The sequence below is a fragment of the Trematomus bernacchii genome, unplaced genomic scaffold, assembly GCF_902827165.1.
Source record: "Trematomus bernacchii unplaced genomic scaffold, fTreBer1.1, whole genome shotgun sequence".
Taxonomy (NCBI): domain Eukaryota; kingdom Metazoa; phylum Chordata; class Actinopteri; order Perciformes; family Nototheniidae; genus Trematomus; species Trematomus bernacchii.
The window spans coordinates 8,612,843-8,634,446 of NW_022987477.1; the positions used below are offsets into that span (position 1 = coordinate 8,612,843).

General features: G+C 40.4%; 2 protein-coding genes across 2 annotated transcripts in view; one reads left to right on the forward strand and one right to left on the reverse strand.

Annotated features, from left to right (window-relative positions):
* Positions 1-15,843, forward strand: part of abi1a (abl-interactor 1a) — a 50,716-nt gene extending 34,873 nt beyond the window's left edge. Inside the window, 7 exon segments of the mRNA XM_034148005.1 lie at positions 2,246-2,346; positions 3,354-3,385; positions 3,388-3,505; positions 6,482-6,772; positions 9,509-9,595; positions 11,003-11,188; positions 14,230-15,843. Coding sequence (XP_034003896.1) covers positions 2,246-2,346; positions 3,354-3,385; positions 3,388-3,505; positions 6,482-6,772; positions 9,509-9,595; positions 11,003-11,188; positions 14,230-14,405 — 991 coding nt within the window. The 3' untranslated portion in view covers positions 14,406-15,843.
* A 45-nt stretch (positions 15,844-15,888) lies between these two features.
* Positions 15,889-21,573, reverse strand: pdss1 (prenyl (decaprenyl) diphosphate synthase, subunit 1). Its single transcript, XM_034148006.1, has 11 exons — positions 21,380-21,573; positions 20,632-20,699; positions 20,141-20,276; positions 19,749-19,876; positions 19,428-19,569; positions 19,189-19,300; positions 18,893-19,002; positions 18,528-18,608; positions 18,251-18,364; positions 18,023-18,103; positions 15,889-16,679 (listed from the first exon to the last, which is right to left on the reverse strand). The coding sequence occupies exons 1-11, from the start codon at positions 21,527-21,529 to the stop codon at positions 16,539-16,541; spliced, it is 1,263 nt and encodes a 420-aa protein (XP_034003897.1). The 5' UTR covers positions 21,530-21,573; the 3' UTR covers positions 15,889-16,538.
* Positions 21,574-21,604: the final 31 nt, after the last annotated feature.

Below are 21,604 nucleotides of genomic sequence, written 5' to 3' on the forward strand. Positions count from 1 at the left end.
ACAGAAACCCTCATTCTGCTCTTTATGTGCTTCAGGTTATTTGAAGCCTTGATAACAATCTTCACTTTTCGTATCAAAGAGATTTCAATTTGTTCTCTTGTTACATTATGCTCCAGGCTCATCTGTACGTCTTGTCTTTCCGCTAATGTCTAGTCATATCACTTCAAAATTCACTTTTTTTTACTTTTTGTTCCTTTTACTGTGAACTGTGTCTTTTTCCTCACTGGCTCGAGGACATTTGGTAACCTGTGAGCGAGTGAGCTAGAACTTTGTAAAGCCTTTTCTGTGAGTTAGTTGATTTCTAAACAGCTCACCATGTTGAGTGGTGGCTGAATGAGACAGGAAGGTGGAGAGATGGAGCTGAGTGCTTTTCTTTCACCGCGTTTCTGAAACAAAGACAAAAGCCGGGGAAAATATAAATGGGTTAGTGAAGGAACCGCTAACTTATAGAGGGATTAGAATCAGAATCAGATGGGGGAGTAAAGTACTACGTTCACTTCAAAAGAGGAATGACATTATATTGTTTAGCCTTTATCCCCGAAGACTCCCACTACCACCAACAACCTTCAGAGGGAAACCCCTGCTGGTCGTGCCTACAGAGCCCCAGGGCCTGACTGACATGGATCAGAGAGGAAAGGGGAGAGAGGGGGATGATGGGAAAAGGGGATAAAGAAGAGATGTGGGGGGAGGTGACGTGGAAGCGGGTGCAAAGAGATGGAAGGAATCAGAGGAGACGGGGGTGAGGGGAATCACTTTACAGGCGAGGAGGGGATGAGAGGAAGAGGTCGAGGGATGGTAAGGGGTGAGAGGTGGGGAGAAGGATCAGTTGAAAAGCAGGGATGAAAGAGGGGGGGAAAGGGAGAGATGGGGCACAAGGGGCTGTGGATCAAGGCCAGAGAGAGAGTGAGAGGGGGGGGGGGGTTTCATCATTGATCTCAGCGCCTCAGGGTCAAACACAGGGTGAACAACGCTTATACAGGCCGCGGCACAGCTGACATACATGCTGAATTAACATGCCCTATATCCCAGGGGTGGGGTGGGGGGGGCAGTGTTTACAAAATAATAGAATTACTAGTAATCAATTATTAATTTTCTGGTTATGGTAGCAAAGTTCAAATGTAATTGTTTATTATGCCTCTTAACTGGAACTGTGAAATATGTGAAAAAAACACTAGCTTTTCAGATCAGCAAAGATTTATTTATCAGAATATTATGATAACCAAAATGTCTCATGATATTGATATTGACTTCACATAGCTTTTATTTTCCTTGATGATTCTTTCTTTTTATAGATTAAGTCAATAATACAGTCATAAATTCCCCATCACAAGTTCCCAGAGCCGAAACTGACACCTCGTTAATACTTTTTTGTTTGTTTTTGTCCAAGAAAGTCTACAAATGTACAGTTTGCAATGATTTAAGGAAGAAGGATTTTATGATAAATAATTGAATCTATTAATTACCATAAAAATGTATATGATTTATGGTTGTGGGACCCTGATAAAAGATGTTGAAACTAATTTCAAATACAGGAATATATAGGTGTCTGTGAAACAAGAACAAGACAAATTCACAAAAATTAGCATGTTCTTGCACAATAAATATGTGAAACACATATTCACGTGTCAAATTTTTTATATAAATAGAATCACCCATAATCCACTGTATCGGCACTGATAATCCTGCCTGGCTATATTATTATCTGTGGCTACATATTGCGCCTCAAATCCATATGTTCTCATAAAGTGGTTTCGCTATTGTGTCTTGGTTGCTTTGAGTCCATTCACTAATGCTTTAGCATGTGAATGGATTTGGCAAAAAGCTCATCTCATGTAGAAGTGTTTATTTTAAATTTAGCCTGATATTCAAACCCATTCTAATGTGAGCTGCCAAATACATGCATATAATAATTGCTGTTAATGTAAGTGTGTGTAAGACTTTTGGGGCAATCAGAGGATCTGAAGTGAGATAGAAAATAAGAAACTATCAATATTAATGCTATATTATACTCCATTTTACTCTGTTAGTATGATTCCTACCTCACCAGAGTGACTCATGTGTTGCTCAGCGGGGTGTGTCAATCTGCAGCTCAGTACTAAGAAGACAGTTGAGAGAAACATATTCAGTTTTACATTCTGATAATTGTAAATTATATAGTCCATATATCTGCAGTCTTACCTGCTGTGCAGTGTGAGCATGTTGCCCTGAATATAACCGTGTCCTCTTCCTCTTCTCTCCTCCACAGTGGAAGCAGCGGGGGTAGCAGCAGCAGGGAGAACAGCGGCAGCAGCGGTATTGGCATTCCCATCGCCGTGCCTACACCCTCCATCCCCAACTCTGGACCAGGTGAGCTCTTTGCTAGCAGCACATCATGCAGTGACAGTTGCCAGAGGCCAGCCAGCCTTTTCCCCTTGCTGATATTAAATGAGGGAAGGATTGTATTTAACCAGCTTCAGGCATTTTTTTAAACCGCCAATAAATCCTGCCCCACCCTGTGCTGCTAACCCACCTAAGAGTTGTATAACCCTTTCCCATGCTCCAAATACAGGATGAAATAACACTTTTGAGTATAAAAAAAAAGCAAATATCTGCTTTTTATATTCCCAAAGAAAATAGTTTTTTGCAATATGTGTTCTGAAATGAAAAAACTAACAATATTTAACATTAAAAAAAACATTCATGCCCCCATTACAAACAGTAGACTGAGTAACTGCTAAATAACACACTACGTGCCTTTAAGTCCTAAGTGCATATCTGTGAATTTGCATTAAAAATGACCTTATTTCCCCAAATAAATGATAAAATTTTTGGAAATTTGGAGCAGCAAACATCAGGAAAGAGTTCATACATTTAAATATAACATGTATTATATGCCAATATTAAGCATTCATTGAGGAGGTGTAAATGTAACATGTATTTGCACATAGTAAATCTCCACACTACACAAAGCCTATGTTTACCAGACAGGGATTATGCAGGCCCATTGTGTTCTAAGCACAGCTGATTCTCTATCCTCCAGTGTAAATAGGCCACGCTGCTTTAGGCCTGCTGCTTTACAGTGGGACAGTAAGGCTCACATAACACCACTCACAGTACTGCTTTACACCATACACACGCCTTAGATACAACTCATTGGACTTTTACAAAAGATTTGAGCTGAAAAGAAATATTTTAGTTTAATGCAGCTTCAGTACCTCAGCGCCAGCCTCCTGCTGCCTGAACAGAACCATCCACTGCTCTCCCTGCAAGCTCGTTGCCATGGAAACACTCCACAAAAGAAGTGTTTCCAAGAGTGTGCGGCTCCACGACCAAGTTACAAGTTAAATGGTTACTAATGTAAATACTCCTTTCAGTACCGCCAATGTTCGCTCCTCTGGGGGCCCCACCCCCACCACCCCCCCTCCTCCTCCTCCTCCTCCTCCTCCTCTTCCTCCTCCCGCTCCTCCCATGGCCGGGCTCGGCCCCCCACCACCACCACCACCACCACCACCTCCTCCACCTATAGGTGAGACGCCGAAACCCCAGAGGCCGCTCTTATCGCCTCTTCTGCCCGGACGGTGGATAATCAGCACGGCTTCTGGTATCTTCCTATGGTGGAGCAGCACAAATAAGGGTGGATGGGTGTCTGTTTGTACACACTGCAAGCAAGAGAGTCTCATGTTTATCGGCAATCAAATCATCCATTTTATTTCCATACACATTGGGCTGCATATTAAAGGTGTTATATTGAATTTCTCTACAGTAATGAGTAAACAAAGCTTGCAAACAAACCCCTAGTTAATTAATGAAAACAGAAAACCAATGCAGCTGCTTCCAAACATCTTTTGAGATATTTGGAGTTTATAGAGCACAAAGGGTTTGAGTGTTTTAATAGCTCCCCATACTCTGCACTTTTAAGGTAAAAGCGATTGCTCATCATTTCATTCCAAACTGGTTGTTAGGCTCCTTAGGAAATGATCATCTTGCTTGCAGTGTGAACAGGCTGTATCTTTGCCTCTAATTGAAGACACAGCAGGTTACTTTCAATATGCCTTTTTCTTTGCGGTTTATTAACATTTTTCTCAATCCTCAGTGGTGGTGGTGCTTCCTTATTCTTCACTGATCTTTCTATAATTGGCTGATGAAGAAGTCTCATATCACCTAAGGCCTGTCAAAAGTTAATAACTGCCTGGTCTATTTACATTTGACCTCAATCTGCAGTATATTTAGGCTATTAACATTGATAGAAGTGATGATAACTTTAACAACCTACATTTAAAAATGAAATGTAAGCCCTACAAGCAGGATGTGTAGTGATTCCAAAAATAAGATACAAAATGAATTTACCTTTGTGATTTTTGAGACTTCTTCTACACAGGTAAGTTACCCTTTTACCAAATAAAAGGATGTTGGATTGGTGCAGCTGCATTACTCAAAATGTTCTTATTATAGCATACATCATGATTGGGAAGTAACGAAGGAGACCATTTTGGTAATTCAGATATTTTATATCTCAGCTATTATTTGCTACTTAGTTATAACCTAGTTATAACATATATAGCGGAAAACTAAATAAACACCACAAAATTGAGTTTTTACATAGAGATTAATTGTATAAAATAAGACTTTATTTATCCCGAAGCAAATTATTTTTGCCAGATTTACAAAAGGTACCATCAACATAATTAGCATATTAAATTGAACAACGAACAAACTACTCAAAACAAAGATGGAACAAGTAATGAATGTAAAAAACTGTACAGTGATGAGCGGTATTGTAACGGTACAAAAGAATGTAGTTGCAGATTCGTAATTGCACATGTTAGTAGGCCTATAGCACATTATTATTATTATTATTATTATTATTATTATTATTATTATTATTATTATTATATCATCCATCCAAAATATTTTCACTCAGTTACTACCAAGTGCTGCATAGCTAACTGAAGTAACTGACAAAGCTAACGTAAACTTGCTAATGGCTAAAACTCGATCTGCTTGGATTAAGGAGTATAAAAAGTAAAGAAATATGGTCAAAGTTTGATTTCACATTTGATCAGAATATTGGCGAACTCTTACATTAAATGTCATTATATTCACAGCATACCTTTTTAAATTACAGAATGACATGCCAACAACATTGAACTAGCTAGCATGCTAACATAAAACTAGCTAGTAAGTAATTGTTCCAAATGAAGACACCTAATACTAACTCTGACACGCAGCCATTTTTTCCATGTATGCATAAGTAAATATACAAAGCATTGTCATTCAAGTTTAATATATTGTTTTCCCCCCTTTAAAATAATTGTACACTTTTGTGATACTTTAATAGACCATGCTTAATGTTAACTAGCAGCATGTTTTAACCTTACTTAAATCATAACTAGCTAAAACACTATTTATATTTGAATGTTGCAATCTGATTTAGTTACACTATTCTAAAGATGGCTTCTATTTACTAAGAACTAAAGAATGAATGGTAGATACTAAAATAGAAATAACAAGCACTCAATCTTGCAGCAGCTACATTTACAACTGATATCACATATTATGATTTCTGGTTAATGAAGTTGGAACACATTTAAATAGCCATTTGATTGCTGGAAACATTCAATACTGCCTGATGAAGCTTCAATTTACCGGGGATATTGACTCTGAATCACTGGAATATGCTGGTTTTGATTTCCTGTCAAGAGCTCTGCAAAGCTCTACCAACGACTGTGTGTTTGTGTTTGTACAATGGCGGCTCATATCTGATTGACTGCAGTAATCTTCAGCGAGATGATCACTTGAAACATGCACATTTAATCCTCAGAACATCAATGCAGCTATAATTACTTCTGCTAGTGGCGGTATGCAGAAGTTTGTTTGCCCCCTGTGTTCCTCTGAATCTCTACTTCCTCTGGTTCCACCCATCCTTATCTGAGCAGGGCCTCTCCTGAGAGACAGTACGCTATCTAGAAATGTGAACAGGAAATACTTGAGACGAACAAAATAAACCTTTTTCTCACACACACACCCACTCGATGAATAGTCTGCACATTTTCAACGTAATGTTGAAACATTGTGGATGCTGTTGCTGATTTGGAAGTTACATTGTTTTCACATCCGTGGAAACGTAAAGGATCTGTTGGTTCTGCTGCTGCTCTCTTTGCTCACTGAAGTGTTTCCCTCAAGAACTCTTAGGTGCCGGATTTATTCTCTCGACTTTTGTTTTTCATTTCACCTTAATTAAATATCTGTGCAACTGTATGATCAATTGACAATCTGTGTTGCTTCCCTAGCTCACCTTGCTTCCTTAAATTGGTTATTGATTGTCTTTTCATAAGGTGTGGGGCTCTAATCAGTATGTAAAAAGCTCACATTATCTTTTATAATCTTGATGATTCATGTGTTGGGTGCTTTTTTTTTTCTCTCCTCTGTCTAACCCCCCTCCCCCCTCTTTCATCTCATCTATCCTTCCTCTGTTCCTCCCCTTGTCTCTGGGTGTTTCTAGTGGTGGCCCCTGGGCCTGGTCTGGGACCCGCTCCAATGTCCCAGTTTGGAACCATCTCGCGGCAGATTTCGCGGCACAACCCCTCCAACTCCTCTGTCTCTATGGTTTCGGCCACGGGCACGTACCGCCGGGCGCCGTCGGTCACTTCCCAGTTCTCCTTGCAGCAGCAGCAGCAACTACAGCAACAACAACAACAACTACTACTACAGCAGCAGCAGCAGCAGCAGCAACAACAACAGCAGCAACAGCCTCATATTAATGGAGGCACTCATGGCTACGGCCAGAACTCAAGTAAGGCCCTTCTGTCTCCAGCCTTTACCTGCTTTATACATCCTGAACTGTCACTGAAGCACAACATGTCACATTTCTTCCAAATCACGCACAGTCACAAACTAAAGAAGCCACATATTTGCAAGAGAGTCACTGTGGCCTAAAGGTCAAGATTTAATTCTTGTCAGTATTATTGACTTCTCTTGCAGATTGATGGAGCGGGTTAAGGGATAGTTCACTGTTTGTACCAGACGGACCATTGTACCAGCAACAATTTAAAACAAAGTACTGTGGGGAAGCCAAAGTCACGCATAAAATCAACAAACAAACCAATTTAGGCATTGGTACACTAGGAACTCCTGTGTTATGCGAGTTAAAATCACAAATGTTGTCAATGCACTCTGCTGGCTATGTCGAGAGCATAGATGGATTTACTGTAAAGGCTCTGTGGGACAGGGCTGTCTAATGTCAAGGTAAAGCTGTGAAAACATTCTAAATTAAGTATACACTTGAACTAGATTTCATTACCTGTGCCTTTTTTTTTTTCCAGCTAATATAACTTGCTGCAGCCCCCATCCAAAGCAGTTTATTTTTGACTTACATGCCATAACTTGGTCTGTTATTCAAAGTTCTAAAGGCTAACTACTCTGGGTGCATACGTACCTCATACATCCCATCTTCAAAACTGAACAACCCCTTCAAGGCTTTTTATCAAAGGGATGACTTTGGTATTTATGCAGAATTTGTGTCTTTTTCTAGGATTTGACAGTAGATTTCAACCAGACACTTTATTTCTCTCAACAATAGTCGCAGTTTTTGGTTATGTTTTTGCAGAAGACTAATAACCTGTCAATATAATTCTCTGTTCATCATGTGGGTTTTAATTCTTTAAAACTAGCTACTGTCTAAGATGCAGTCTCTATTTGGTGATAACATGTGATCATTATCTGGTTAAATTCTATGGATAATGACATCCAATCAGGACCTTTACATTACGTTATTATTTTCGAGTCACCTTTTAAACGGAAGACTTGCTAGCTTCTGCCACAGCTTGAGATAGCAGACAGAAATGGAGCTAGCTGACCTTTCACCTTGCTTGGAGGATTCTTCCCCCCCCCCCCCCTTAAGAATGTGGTCACACTGTAAGGACTGCATGCACACCTGGCTGAGATCAGACCAACAGACCACCTCCAGATGTGTTCAATCGCATTCCGTTCACCATGTGTTTGACGGCATTGACACCTGGCAATAATGTGCTTGTTTTGCCTGGGTGTGCATTTACAGAAGCACTGTAGCCGTATTTATTTGTGTCTCTATTGATCTATCCAAGTGCAAATGATCCGTCAAAAGTATGAATTCAAAGTGCTCTACATAGCTTCAATCTGTATGGGGAGTTCAGCAGGTTTGCTTGGATTTAGGATAGGGTTGATAGACATCCAATACAAACAGCGCCTCCCTCTGGCCAATCACATCCCTTCTTTTAAAGGTCCCATGACATGGCCATTTCTACTGATCATAATTCCATTGTTGAGGTCTACTAGAATAGATTTACATTGTTCAATGTTCCAAAATCACATTGGTTTCTCATACAGCATCTCTGTATAATATGTGTATTCACTCTCTGTCCTAAACGGCTTGTTGGAGCTCCTGCCCCCCCCTCCCTATGAGCCCACTGTGCTCTGATTGGCCCACTCTGTTCTGATGAGTCCAACACTATTACAGCGGAACATCAGTGATTATGTGTTACAATGGCTTTAGCAACCAGTAATGACAAACAGATGAGGTGTGTGTGTGTGTGTGTGTGTGTGTGTGTGTGTGTGTGTGTGTGTGTGTGTGTGTGTGTGTGTGTGTGTGTGTGTGTGTGTGTGTGTGTGTGTGTGTGTGTGTGTGTGTGTGTGTGTGTGTGTGTGTGTGTGTGTGTGTGTGTGTGTGTGTGTGTGTGTGTGTGTGTGTGTGTGTGTGTGTGGTGTGTGTGTGTGTGTGTGTGTGTGTGTGTGTGTGTGTGTGTGTGTGTGTGTGTGTGTGTGTGTGTGTGTGTGTGTGTGTGTGGCTCCACGGATTGGGCATGGTTCCGTCACCATACTCAGGAAGGACAAAAATGGAAAAAGAGAAATCTCCAACGAGGCGTTCTGGGACAGCATAGACAGGTCTTTTCTGTGTTAGAGCTTTACTCGCTACAGGGTGTACTTTGAGGGTTTGTGACTTTGCAGACCGTTTACATGCAGAAAAATCTACATAACACACAAGGGGACGGGTAATAACCGGAAAAGCATGACATGGGACCTTTAAAGCAATGAGTGCGAGCCGCCTGATTGACAGAAATCAAACCTAATCCGCAGTTTATCCTCTGGCCTCAGCAATCCCCAGATACCATGTGAAATCTCATCACGAACGTCACTGAACTTTTGTGTTTTCTGCAGCTAAAGACGGTTGAATTAATTACTCAGTTGACCCTTGTTGCAATAATTGATCATTCAAACATTTTCTTTCAATCATTTGGGAATTTATAAAAATGTCTGAGTCGACAGTTTAATTAATTCGACCAAGCACATCACTCTGTCTGTTAGACTTGTATAAGCTCACATTCCTGCAGTGTGTCTGTCTTTAGTCTGTGTCACTGTTACGTATGCTTGGTATCAGGTTGCACTCTTAACTGTCTTCTGTATATTCGTGGTGACTGATGGGGCTTTTTCTGTTTTTGTTTTTTTTGTTGCTTTCTTTCTCTGCCTCTCCGTTTTCTTCTCTGCTGGCTTTCAGTGTCTATCGCTCCTCCTCCTCCCCCCATGGCCCAGCTGACTCCACAGATACCTCTGACTGGCTTTGTGGCCAGGATGCAGGAGAGCAGTAAGTGAAGAGGCTAAGACATACTTTCCTCCCGATCCATGCCAACTACTTCCATTTCCAGAACACCCAGCATGCCTCATTCTTGTTTTTCCTCTTCCCTTTTTCTTTTGAGAACAAATAATACCATCCTTTTGTAGCAATACCAGGAATGTGTCTCATTAGAGTCCAGTCATTGTTAACGCAACTTTTAAATCTGCTGTTTGGAGAGAGATTTATTTCTTCCTTGTTGCTGTTTCTTTTAGCACTACGTAGCTTATTTTCTTGGCAAAGGAGGTATCTTTTTAGAGTACATGCAGTGGAAAAGCTACCATCTGAGACTGTTAAGGCCGCCACCTGCTGTTTTTAGTGATTTATTCTCATGCAGGAGATTGTATTACTGCCTGAAGCTTGGTTTTCATATACTGGATATAGCACTGCACAGTTGAGCTCAGGTGAATGATAATGTTTAAGAAGAAAAGTGCCGAAGGTCTCTAAAAAACGTTGCTGCCCCCTGCTGGATGATAACCTACAATACAAATATTACAGTTAAATAAATATTAGTTATTTTGTTTCTTTACGCAAAGCAACTTTAGATTGTGTATGTGTGTTAACATACAACACTTTGTATCATAGTTTTATAAGAAATGTTCATTAGAAGATATCTACATAGTACATACCTTTTTTTATGGCTTTGTCTCTAATGATGTGGATGCCATGACACTAACCTTTAACCTACTAAGTAGCATGACACAGCATGTGATAGTCATCAGATCATGGAAATGTTCATAAATCCTGTGCAGTTCCCCTTTGCAGAGAGCTTCAGAACCACAACAAGAGGAGCACGGAGTACATCAATCCTTTTAAGAGGCTTAAACATACAGTATATGTATTCATGTTAAAGGTGGAGTCAGTGATTCTAATGGAGGACTGCAGAATATATCTGATTTGTATTCTCATTGGAATGTGAACTAGGGCGATAGCCACATACCAAGACTTAATATCAGTAGAAAACGGGATTTTAAATTGTAACTATAATTATTTTTTGTATTGGTGCCTTTATTCTATTCAAGAATCAATTGGTCATATATTTGCAAGTAAAATCTTTATTGCTCCTCAAAATTATTGTATATTTTCTTAATATCAGGCAACCAATACCTTTCATGTCAAATTTAGTAAATACAAAAAAAATTGGGTATTTTTTTGGGTGTTGAAATATCTACAGTCTTTCTCCAGAATCACTGCCTCCACCCTAAAGTCATCCATGGAATGTTTTTAACAGTGATGCAGCCTGCTTGACGAATGTAATATTCAAATACCATTCATACACCCTCTATCATTAATCCTGCATGCTTCATCAGCCGTCCTCTCCATGTCCTTGACCTTTTGACCCCCTCGAAGAAAATCTAACTTTCTGTGTCTGCTCGACAGTTGCAGATACTCCTACTCCACCTCCCCCTCCACCTCCAGATGACTTGCCCCTGTTTGACGACTCGCCTCCACCTCCTCCGCCTCCTCCAGTTGATTATGAGGAGGAGGATGCTGCCGTGGTGCAGTACAGCGACCCCTACGCTGATGGAGACCCCCAGTGGGCCCCCAAGACCTACGTCGAGAAAGGTTTGCGGCAAAACATCTACTCCAACATCAGCAGCTAACACAATTCAGCATTTACATCTTTATTAATAAAAAAAAAAAGACTGCAACAATTTCAATATACACATTTTGACATGCTACTGTTGAACTTCTTTAAATATTGTTATTATTTTACCTTTAACCGCTCAATTTTATTTTTACATACCTTTTTTTGTATATATAATTGTATTTTTACCTTTATTAGGGTCTGAGACCTAGGTCGGCGAAGACCCTATTGAAATCGGTCGCGCAGCGACCGATAAACCTTTGACCCCCGCAACATATGTGAAAACTCACCAAATTGTGCACGCGCGTCAGAAGTGGTGCAACTTGCGATATGTAATTGGTTCCGGAACCTTGCGTAAAAAATTGCGTAGGCCACGCCCACTTCCGTTTTTAACGTAAACTCCCCCCACTTTAACTTTCACGTAAACGAACGAAACTCGCGACGCATATCTAGGGTGCGGAGACAAACAAAAAAGCCTCTTGGAGGGGTATAAAATAACGTACAGGAAGTCGGACATTTTGAATTTGGCGTCGGAAAAACACGATTTATCGCGTTTTTCGTCCTCCGCACGAAATCTATCTTCTCCCAGGGACTTTATCCGTACGACTCGAAATTCGTCGGGTAGCGTCTTGAGACATGGACAATTCAAAGTTATCACGGAAGTTTTTTTCTTTCGCACGGCACAGCCGTGATTTGGCGCCAAAGTTCGCGTTCGCTCGATGCTAGGCCCATCAAACGCCATGGAACACGATGATGTCATAACTCAAACTGACATGCTCACAACACCACCAAACTTCACATGATGGTTAACACTGCGGCCCTGAACAGCTCTATGTCAAATTTTATGTTACTTAATATGGCGTTACCATGGCAACGAATCCCTCGCCATAAAACACGGTGTCGCTGTAACTCCAATGGACACGGTCCCATCGTCCACCAATCTTCACTTTTATATCACCGGTCCATGCCTCAACAGCTCTACGTGAAATCTGAGATCTCACCATATGCCTTTCCATGGCAACGCATCCCTCGCCGTAAAACACAATGTTGTCTTAAGTCAATGGAAAATGGTCCAAACTGCACCACACTTCAGATGATGGTGACTAGTCCGGCCCTCAACAGCTCTACGTGAAATCTGAGATCTCACCGTATGCCGTTTCCATGGCAACGCATCCCTCGCCGTAAACATGACATCACACACATACTTTAACCACACTCTATTCATGTTTTGGTAGCCAAGTGCATATACTGGTATGATAATTATATTCTGATTCTGATAACTGTTTGTTTTAAAAAAAAAAATCACATGACTGAATGTTAACCAGGGTTTTCAGTCATTAACACTTTGGTTTAAAGCATCATACTCATTCTAAACAACATTTTAAACTATTTATTGGAAGCTGTGGGGAATTAAAGCAGAAGACATGAGCGGAGAAGTCTTTTGCATTGGCTCTTTCCTGAACTTCAGTTTTTGGTGCTCCCATATCAACTGCTGAACTGGATGGTTAACTTTCTGCTGAGAAACATTTGACCTTTGTTATAACAAAATAAACAATCCATGGAATCACACGGCTAAATATCGATAGTTCTCTTGCAGCTGCTGTCTTGCAATAATCAGATACACTTACACAAGATACAGAATTGTTGGGACACTAACACCCATACCATGCATGTCAATCTGAATTAAAAGCTTGAAATAACACAAGATAAAGATTACACAAGATGATAAGTGAAAAACAAGTTAAGGTTTAGCAGCCGAAAGAAGTGAAACTTACTTACAGAACTTTGTGTTCCAAACCAGAAGTCATCATGCCAATGGCAATGATCTTGTTTTTGACTGATTCAACATGATGTTTTGTGTCAGAGAACAACAAACATGACATGGTTCTGTTACACGTTGGTAGTTTAAATACAAATACAAAATATTTGAGATTATGCAAGGGAAGGCCATGTGGCAAGACCAACCTGGTCTCACCAGAATGCATGACTCCACCACGACTCCTTAACACCGCAGTGCGTGGTGGAGTCACGAACTTTGCTACATTTACGTGTCTGATGTCATCATATGCCGTTGCCATGGTGACAGATCCCTCGCCATGAAACACAGTGTTGTCATAACTCGATGGAAAATGGTCCAAACTGCACCAGACTTCAGATGACAGTTAATGGTCCGGCCCTCAACACATCAATATGACAATAGTGAGTTTTCCTCAAAAGCTGTTGCCATGGCAACGCATCCCTCGCCGTTAAGCACGATATTGCTATAACTCCTGTGTAAATGGTAAAAAGTGTTCAAATTCCCCATGTGTGCTAACCGTCAAGCCCTCGACACACATATGTGTCAGTTTTGAGATTTCGTCAAATGTCGTTGCTATGGTAACAACATGGTCGCCGTGAAACACGGTTTTCTCATAACTCCAGTTAACATGCTCCAAACGGCCCAAAACGTCACAGGTTTGATAACGATGCAGCCCTCAACACATCTAGGCGTATTATGGGGTGTCATCAAATTCCGTTGCCATGGCGACTGATCACTCGCCATCAAACACAATGTTTATGATACTGCTGTAACTCCTAAATACATTGTCCGATCGGCCTAAAACTTTCCACGTTTGCCAACGGCCGAGTCCTCGAGACATCTGCCTGACGTCGACGTACGGACAACAGCCTGCGGAGCGTCGAAGACCCGCTCAACGCTGCTTGCAGCTTTAATTTGTATTTATTTTTATATTATTTAACTTTTATTTTGAACTTATATTTATATCAATATTGTATTATTTATTTCATTTAGTCTTTATTGCAAATCTTTATTTTAACTTCTGTTTACATGCATATTATGTTATTTTTCTTTTCATTGCACACTTTTACTTTAATTTCTTATGTTCATAAAATATTTTTTTAAATTCTAAAATAGAACAACACTCAGAAAATCCACTTACCCCTGGGATAATTAAATAATTCTGATTCTAATTCTGAAAAGTGAGCACAACCTAATCCAAACCTTCTTTTCCATTGTCAGTGGTGGCCATCTACGACTACAGCCAGGACAAGGACGACGAGTTGAGTTTCATGGAGGGCTCGATCATTTATGTCATCAAGAAGAACGACGACGGCTGGTATGAGGGCGTTGCCAACGGCACCACAGGGCTGTTCCCCGGCAACTACGTGGAGTCCATCATGCACTACGCCGACTGAAGCAGTAAAAGTCTATTTATTCAGTCACATCATAATCCACTGAGAGACTGACCGCCGCAACCTTGACTCCCGAGACGCGTAGACATAACTGTATGATCCCCTTTTGATATGACAGAATGTTCTTTCCCTTACTGATTGCAAATAAAATGAAAAGTAATATCTATTTAGTTTATTTTGGTGTTATATGGGTGGGGTTGGGGACATTTATAGAATATGTAAAAAAGAAAAGAAAATTGGACTGATCACACCCGTTGAACTCAAAGACGATGGTCACACAGCTGAAGGATGTACGACATCATCTTGCCTGGACAAAAAAAAGGAGATTCAGAAGTGAATGCTTTCTGAACAAGAGTATTAGGTTTCGATGGAACAAATCAAATGTAAAACACCTTCAGTGGAAGTGTTTGTACTGTCAGTTGTATATATTGTGAGCTGCAGCCACTTGAGTTTCTGTAATGTGAATTCAGTGAATGTCGATTATATGATAGTTTTCATTAGTGGCGCCCTCCTCGACTCAACAAGGCTGAAATAAGACAGCCGGTCAATAATTTACAAATTTAAATACTGTATATGGTATTTCAAAGACAATTACTCCTGAAAATCTTGGCGTTAAAAGCATGCAACATTTTAAGAGATATAATGTAATCTTAAGTTTATTGCTTCCATTATGTTGTAAATGTATTCACCTTTTTAATTTTTATTACACTGTTGAAATCACTGAACTGTTTTTAGACTGACGTAAGTTTCAGGCATCGGATATTAACATAAAATTGACTTTTTCATGCATTTTGGATCTGTTGAAAGCAAGAGAACACATTTCATTGTTTGGCTTAACTCAAATTCAAAGATTATGTCACGTCACTGTTAATTAGTTAATAATAATCCTTGTAAAAAAAAAACCTGTAGGATCCATTGGTAACTGGCTATAATGGACTATGATAGACAACGGATAATGTGCAGTGATTTTTAGGCTGGAATAGATGCATGACACTGCCATGACAATTCAAATGTAATGCAGACCAATAAACAACTAATACCTCCTCAGCCTTCAAAAAGCAACAAGGACCATGTTGAATGCTCTGAACATGAAATCCTCTGGGCTGTTTGTATTTTTAACTAGTAAAAAAAAAAAATCAGCTGTCACTCAGGTCTAACATCATCATGATAACATTGTATGTTTTTCTGTTGGCCACCATTCTGTACGTACCATTTAACAACATCACTTAATGATTGATTTCGGACCATTTCAGGATACTGCAGCTTATGCCTTGATATTTTGCCCGTTTGCTTTAGGAATTTCCAATTTAAAAATATGTTCTGGCTCAATTTCATGGGTAGAAATATAGAAATCCATCTGTCTGCCCCTCATTTGTACATATAATATGTTGATTGAAATATTAATGTACAGTCTTTTTATAATAAACAATTCTATGTATAAGATGCATGTGTGGTCACTTGGAGGGAATGCAAGAGGAGCGCTGGCTTGGCTTAAATAAAACGTACATTTATTGAGCACATAGTCGTTGTGGAGGAAAAGGCCATGGTTGTTACAGGGCACTTTGCATTGAATAAGTAGCCTTACAGGATTTCACAAGTCAAAAAACAGTTTGGCCTCTGAGGTGTGGACGGATCTTGCAAAACAGATCCAAACGGACACAAGGGACAATGTTGCAATGCTCACATACCACTCAGTCAAAGTTAGTTTCAAGCATGGTAGGATGTTGCAATGACAGTACTGAATGAAGTGTATAGTTGGAGTGCAGCATCAATTTCCTGTATTTCATATTTTCTTTCCAAGTCCTAGCTGTTGACACCATTCCAGAAATCTGAATCAAAGCATTTGCACTAAATGTATTTATATATGGTGCTATTTTAACATCTCCCCCCCCTGCCACCCATGTATATTTTTTGGAAGTGTACAGATACCAGTCTCTATGCTGTCACTTGATTGTGATTTAAGTGTTCGGACACATCAGTATGCTGCCACATTCAGAGTTTGACTCAATCCAGCACCAGGGCTCCTTCCTAACAAACTCCCATCTCTTTGTCCGACCTGGCCAGCTCAAACATGGCGGGCAGGATGATTTGCTTTTCTTCAGGTAGCTGCCTCGAGTGAATCCCAGTGGTGGAGGTTCACTTGTCTCTGGTGAGCACCATCTCAGTGAGTCTGATGAGGGCGTCTCTCTCCGCCGACGGCCTGAGCATACTGATCTGTCTGATGGCCTCCTGACAGTAGTGTTGCGCCAGGTTTTTGGTCTGTTCCACGCCGTCGCTCTAAAGAACAAGAAGAAGAAGGGGTGGCAACATTGTTTTAGTCTTCATTTATTCAAGCAATTGTGTTTCGGCAAAGCTCTACATTAACCCCGATTGGTATTATGGACCACTTATGTCGCGTTTCCACTACACGGCCTCGCTCGGCCCCGCTCGGTATGGCTGGGCCTCGTTAGGACTGGCTCACTTTATGGCGCATTTCCATTACAGTTTAGGAACCGGGGCAGTATCTATAGTAACGCAGTGTAGGCGGAGCCGTGACGTGATCTTCAGAGGACCCCAGAAAAACAACACAGCCGTTAGCTGTTAGCACTCAGAGCTCACAGCTCCTCATATATGTTCAGAAACTAGACAAAAGTTAAACAAGTACAAACCACAGACTGCCTGTGTCATGGTGAATACAGTCGCTGCTTTATTTATGTCTGTATAGGCCGTTGTTGTGAGTGTGGACGGTCGGAGCATATACTGCGTTAGCTTAGCCAATCTCCATTTAGAAAACAAGCATTTTAAAAGGTTTTTCGCCTGCCGTCTGTCTGCAGACTTGACAAAGCATTAATTCATGGTTTTTACTAACCGGTATCAGTATGTTGTTACTTCGGCATCATTTTGAAACGTGCATTACAATTAAATCACGGTCAAATATGTCCATCTTGTTGTAGTTGTTGCCCCCTTGCCAGCGACGCTCTCTCTAGTTTAGCATACTCAGCCCGACTCAGCCTCGTTGCCTCTGGCCCTGGCCCCACGATTTTATGAGGCCAGAAAAACTGTGAATTAGGACCCGCCGGCCGGTACTAGGCCAAGTGGAAACGCAACCAAAGACGGGCCGCTGACGTCACAGCCCTCTTAAACCGGGCTGCGGGCTGTAGTGGAAACGCGCCATTAGTGAATCTCAGCTGTTTGAGTAGAGAGTGTTCGGACTGGAACAATGTTTTCTGATTATTCTGTCATCACATGAATGCAGCACAAATGCCTTGTTAACAAACGTGTAACATTGTTAGTGTATCGTGCCTAAGCATCTTTCCCCTTACAAACAAACCAACACAAAATCCCTGGCTATGGATAAGTACCACACTTTAAACCATCTGAACTTGTCGTAATGAATCACAAACCCATTGTAAGAAGAGATATGTGTATGGCATTCATGGTTTATTATATTATGAGAGCTTGGAGAGAGACTGTGCCTTGATAAATGACGTACAGTATAAGCCGCCAAGCGAAAAATGTTCATATTCATCTACCCTTATTTACAGTCAAATATTCTCAAAGTAGATGTTTTACGAACTCCTTTACATTCAAACCCTTACATTTAAATATGTATTTGGTTTTTAACTAATTATTGTTCATACCTGAAAGACGTATTGCCAGGCTCGATCTACGTCTCCTTTAGAGCTGAAACGTCTCATGATCATTGAGTGGAGCTCGGGAAACTGGAAAGACAGAAAGAAACTGAGTTAAAGACTGACAATCAACAGTAATGAAGTGTGTGTGTCTGTATTCTCCAGTAACTTCATACAGCAGTACAGTTTATATTAAAGCTTACATAGGTGAACAAAAAGTGCTAATGTGGATCTCACCTGTTGACAGGCAAACAGCACCGGTCCAGTGGCCAGGCCCAGTTTGAGATCTGCAGCCGAGGGCTTCCCCAGGTGGTTGGCCCCTGATGTGAAGTCCAAAACATCATCCACCAGCTACGAGACGGAGAAAAATAACAAATAGAATTATTTTATTCCAGTTCTACAATCCATTATGTTCTGGATAACAAAACATGTAATCAGACACAGTTAAAGGGTATTCTCATAATTTAGCTAGTAAGTATTCAAAACGGATTCAAAGATTCAAACAGAAAGTTACCTGAAATGCGATGCCAACATTCTTCCCGTACTGGTAGGCTATTTCATGGACCTTAGGATCAGAACTTACTAGAACGCATACCTTTAATGAAAGAGAAGAGAGAGTTAATTAAAAAAAAAAAAAAAAGAGTAGAAACTGAGCCATCTAACTAAAATGGAAGGAGTCTCTAACTGCGGTCAAATAGTAAGAAAAACATCCTAGAGTTTTCCAACGATCTGTTCAAGAAAAGATGTAAAGAGAATTCATTAGGACTTAGGAAAAGACAACTGTGGAGCTTACTTAAAAGACGTTTGAGTTCCTAACTGAGTGAATTGACTCAGTTTCTTCAATTCTCTGGTATTTGTGTGGAAACAGAACGTACATACTGCTTTACAACTGTTTGCAATCAGACTCGCTGTCTTCTTGAAGGTTTTCTCCAGGTAGTGTTTGAATCTCTCGTTCTCGTTCTCTTTGGAGCCCAGCTGCATGAATTCACCTGGAAGTAAAATAAATTAAGTTTAGGGAGTTTGCCAACGGACATCTAAGGAGATTTTATGTTTTTACAGTTTGAAGTTTAAACGTTTTAGACAGCTTTTGCTGTAGTTAAAAATGGTGACTACTACGGTACAACACTATAACCGACTGATTTAGCAAATTTGCATGAATAATGTGATTGCTTTACCTCGCACCAGATCCTCTATCACCTGGGAAAACACTTTTACAACCGTGTTGTTACCAATTCTGGCCATGGTTATGGAGGCAACTGATAGGATGAAATCTCCAGCCAAGATTGCCTGGAAGAGAAAAAAAACAATCATTCATAAAATAAAATGGTTAATTTTTATCAATTAAGTGATAAAGCAGAATATATCAAGTGGAATAAACAGGGGAAGGTTTTTCAGCTGATTTCATTACCCCTACCTTTTTTTCACCCCACAGTTCATTGATGGTTCCCTTCCCCCTTCGTTTATTAGATCCGTCTATAACGTCATCGTGCACCAGGCTGGCAGTGTGGATCATTTCTGTGATCATAGCTACGGCCCTCTGCCCTGGGAGCAATTCTCTACAGAGGACAACAAATTGCAGGAAATGAGATAAGATAAAACCCTGGACTGTGATTCATATGACAATTAAAAGAGTTATAACAGAGTGTGATGCATCTTCCCTCTGGTATCAAGGGTAAGAGGCAGTTAGTAGGGAAAAGAGAACATTTGTGGAAATCTAGAGTGATCTTTTTTTTACCCGGATCTGTTGCTGTGGCTGTTGAGTGCCCGCGCCATCAGGACAACTATCATTGGTCGGATGGCCTTGCCTTTTCCATCAAAGTAGTAATGACATAAAGCCTTCAGCTCTTTAGTTACAAACAGCTCCTGTAAAGCAACAAATAATTTATATTAGTTGCATCAAAACAGCTACTAAACCAGATAAACATTTGCAAAAAACCACATGACTGTAAAATGACTTCTGCTAATTTCTAACCAACATCTTTTTAAGATAACAACACAGGTATGGCTCACTATTATTAAAGCTGAAATAACTCTGCGAATCCATCCGTCTCTATGCTTTGTAGACAGAAAATTCCACTATTTTATATCTAAAGAAACATAGAGGAAAAACTCAGTATTTCAATGTACCTTTCTGATGTCATCATATAAATTAGTGAGATCTTTCTGTGCTATTGTGAAGGGGTCCTGAACCTTCACATCTGTGTGTGCACTGTTTATGCAAAAGCAAGACTTTAGTGAGGGATCCAGCAACCGTGGTTTGTGTCTGCAAGAGAAAAACAACAACATACAGCAACTGTGAAATACAGAAACATATTGAAATACAGAACATATGCGTATAATGTTAAATAAAGTTTTTAACACGGTATAAGTGAAATATGTCATTGAAAATGGCCTATATTACTGTGGTACAACATACAGTGTTTGTCAATCATTTTTGCACAGCCCAATGTTATCAACAATATGTACAGGATAGAACCCCCTTCAACCGGAGGGAAAATATAGGCCAATTTGTATTCAGCTAAAACCTGTCTCGCAGTGTAAGGTGAACATTATAATAATACACAAAAATCCAGGAATATTTTGGTTACATTGCAAGGCCTTTGGTAAAGACAACTCACTTGGTGAGAGATGTGGTAAAGTTAAAAGTGTTTGGACCTGTCCGTCTTCGCAGTGCTGATGGCTGCCCCTGGAAAAAACAAAGGACATGAGACTTTTAGACTGTATTTAGGTTTTATATCAGGCTACTATTAGGTCAGCAGAATCAGCATTTCAACACAAAATGCATTATTTCTGGCAGCTTGGAGAAGGCTTTATACAACATAGACCCTCACCTTGGTGTAAGAAATATCGTAAATTATTTACATTCAAGTAGATGAAAACGAGAGTGTATATACTGTACTGTATTTCTAAATACATATAAATAGCAACAATGACCCACAGTATAATGTATTTGTAAAAGGTTTATAGATAAACATAACAAAAATGCAAAGAGAACTCGAGAAACATGATGTAAACAGCTAGCTAGGTAAAGGTCAGAGTAATTAATATGCATTATGAAAGGTCTTGACCTTAGTGTATTCAGCGCACGGTGCTGAGTTAATTCTGTAAGAGCCAACAGCCCCTGGCACAAGTAAGTGAGTCACCATTCAGTTACGAAATACTAATAGAAAATAAGACACTAAATGGCTCAAAACCTAACATTGGCTCAAAACCTAACATTGACTGGAAACGTCCCAGACAGTACAGTAATACACCAGTAAACTAAAAATCGCTAACATTGAGCCGGGGAGGCTGACGGTTCGGTGGTGACCTTCCGGGGTTTCTGCAGCACTCCCTACCCGGTGCCGATAGCAGCCGTAAACTCACCTCGTTCCCCGGCCCAAAGCTCCAGGATGTCCGCCCCAGAGAAGATGTGGAGAATGACACCGACCTGCCATTACTATACCACAACGTTTCGAATAAACTCGAACAGTTTGCATTCCACTTTGAGCATTGCCTAAGCAATGGGCACGCCATGTTCCCACAGTTAGTGGGACGCACTGACAGGTTATTTAAGCGGAACCGGAAATGACAAGTTACTGACGTCGATCC

Coding starts and splice junctions, on each gene's coding strand:
- pdss1 (XM_034148006.1), bottom strand. CDS start 21,529: ATGGCGTGCCCATTGCTTAGGCAATGCTCAAAGTGGAATGCAAACTGT. Junction 18,609..18,892: donor TTGCAAACAGTTGTAAAGCA/GTATGTACGTTC, acceptor CTTTCATTAAAG/GTATGCGTTCTAGTAAGTTC. Junction 18,104..18,250: donor TGCTGTTTGCCTGTCAACAG/GTGAGATCCACA, acceptor CTGTCTTTCCAG/TTTCCCGAGCTCCACTCAAT.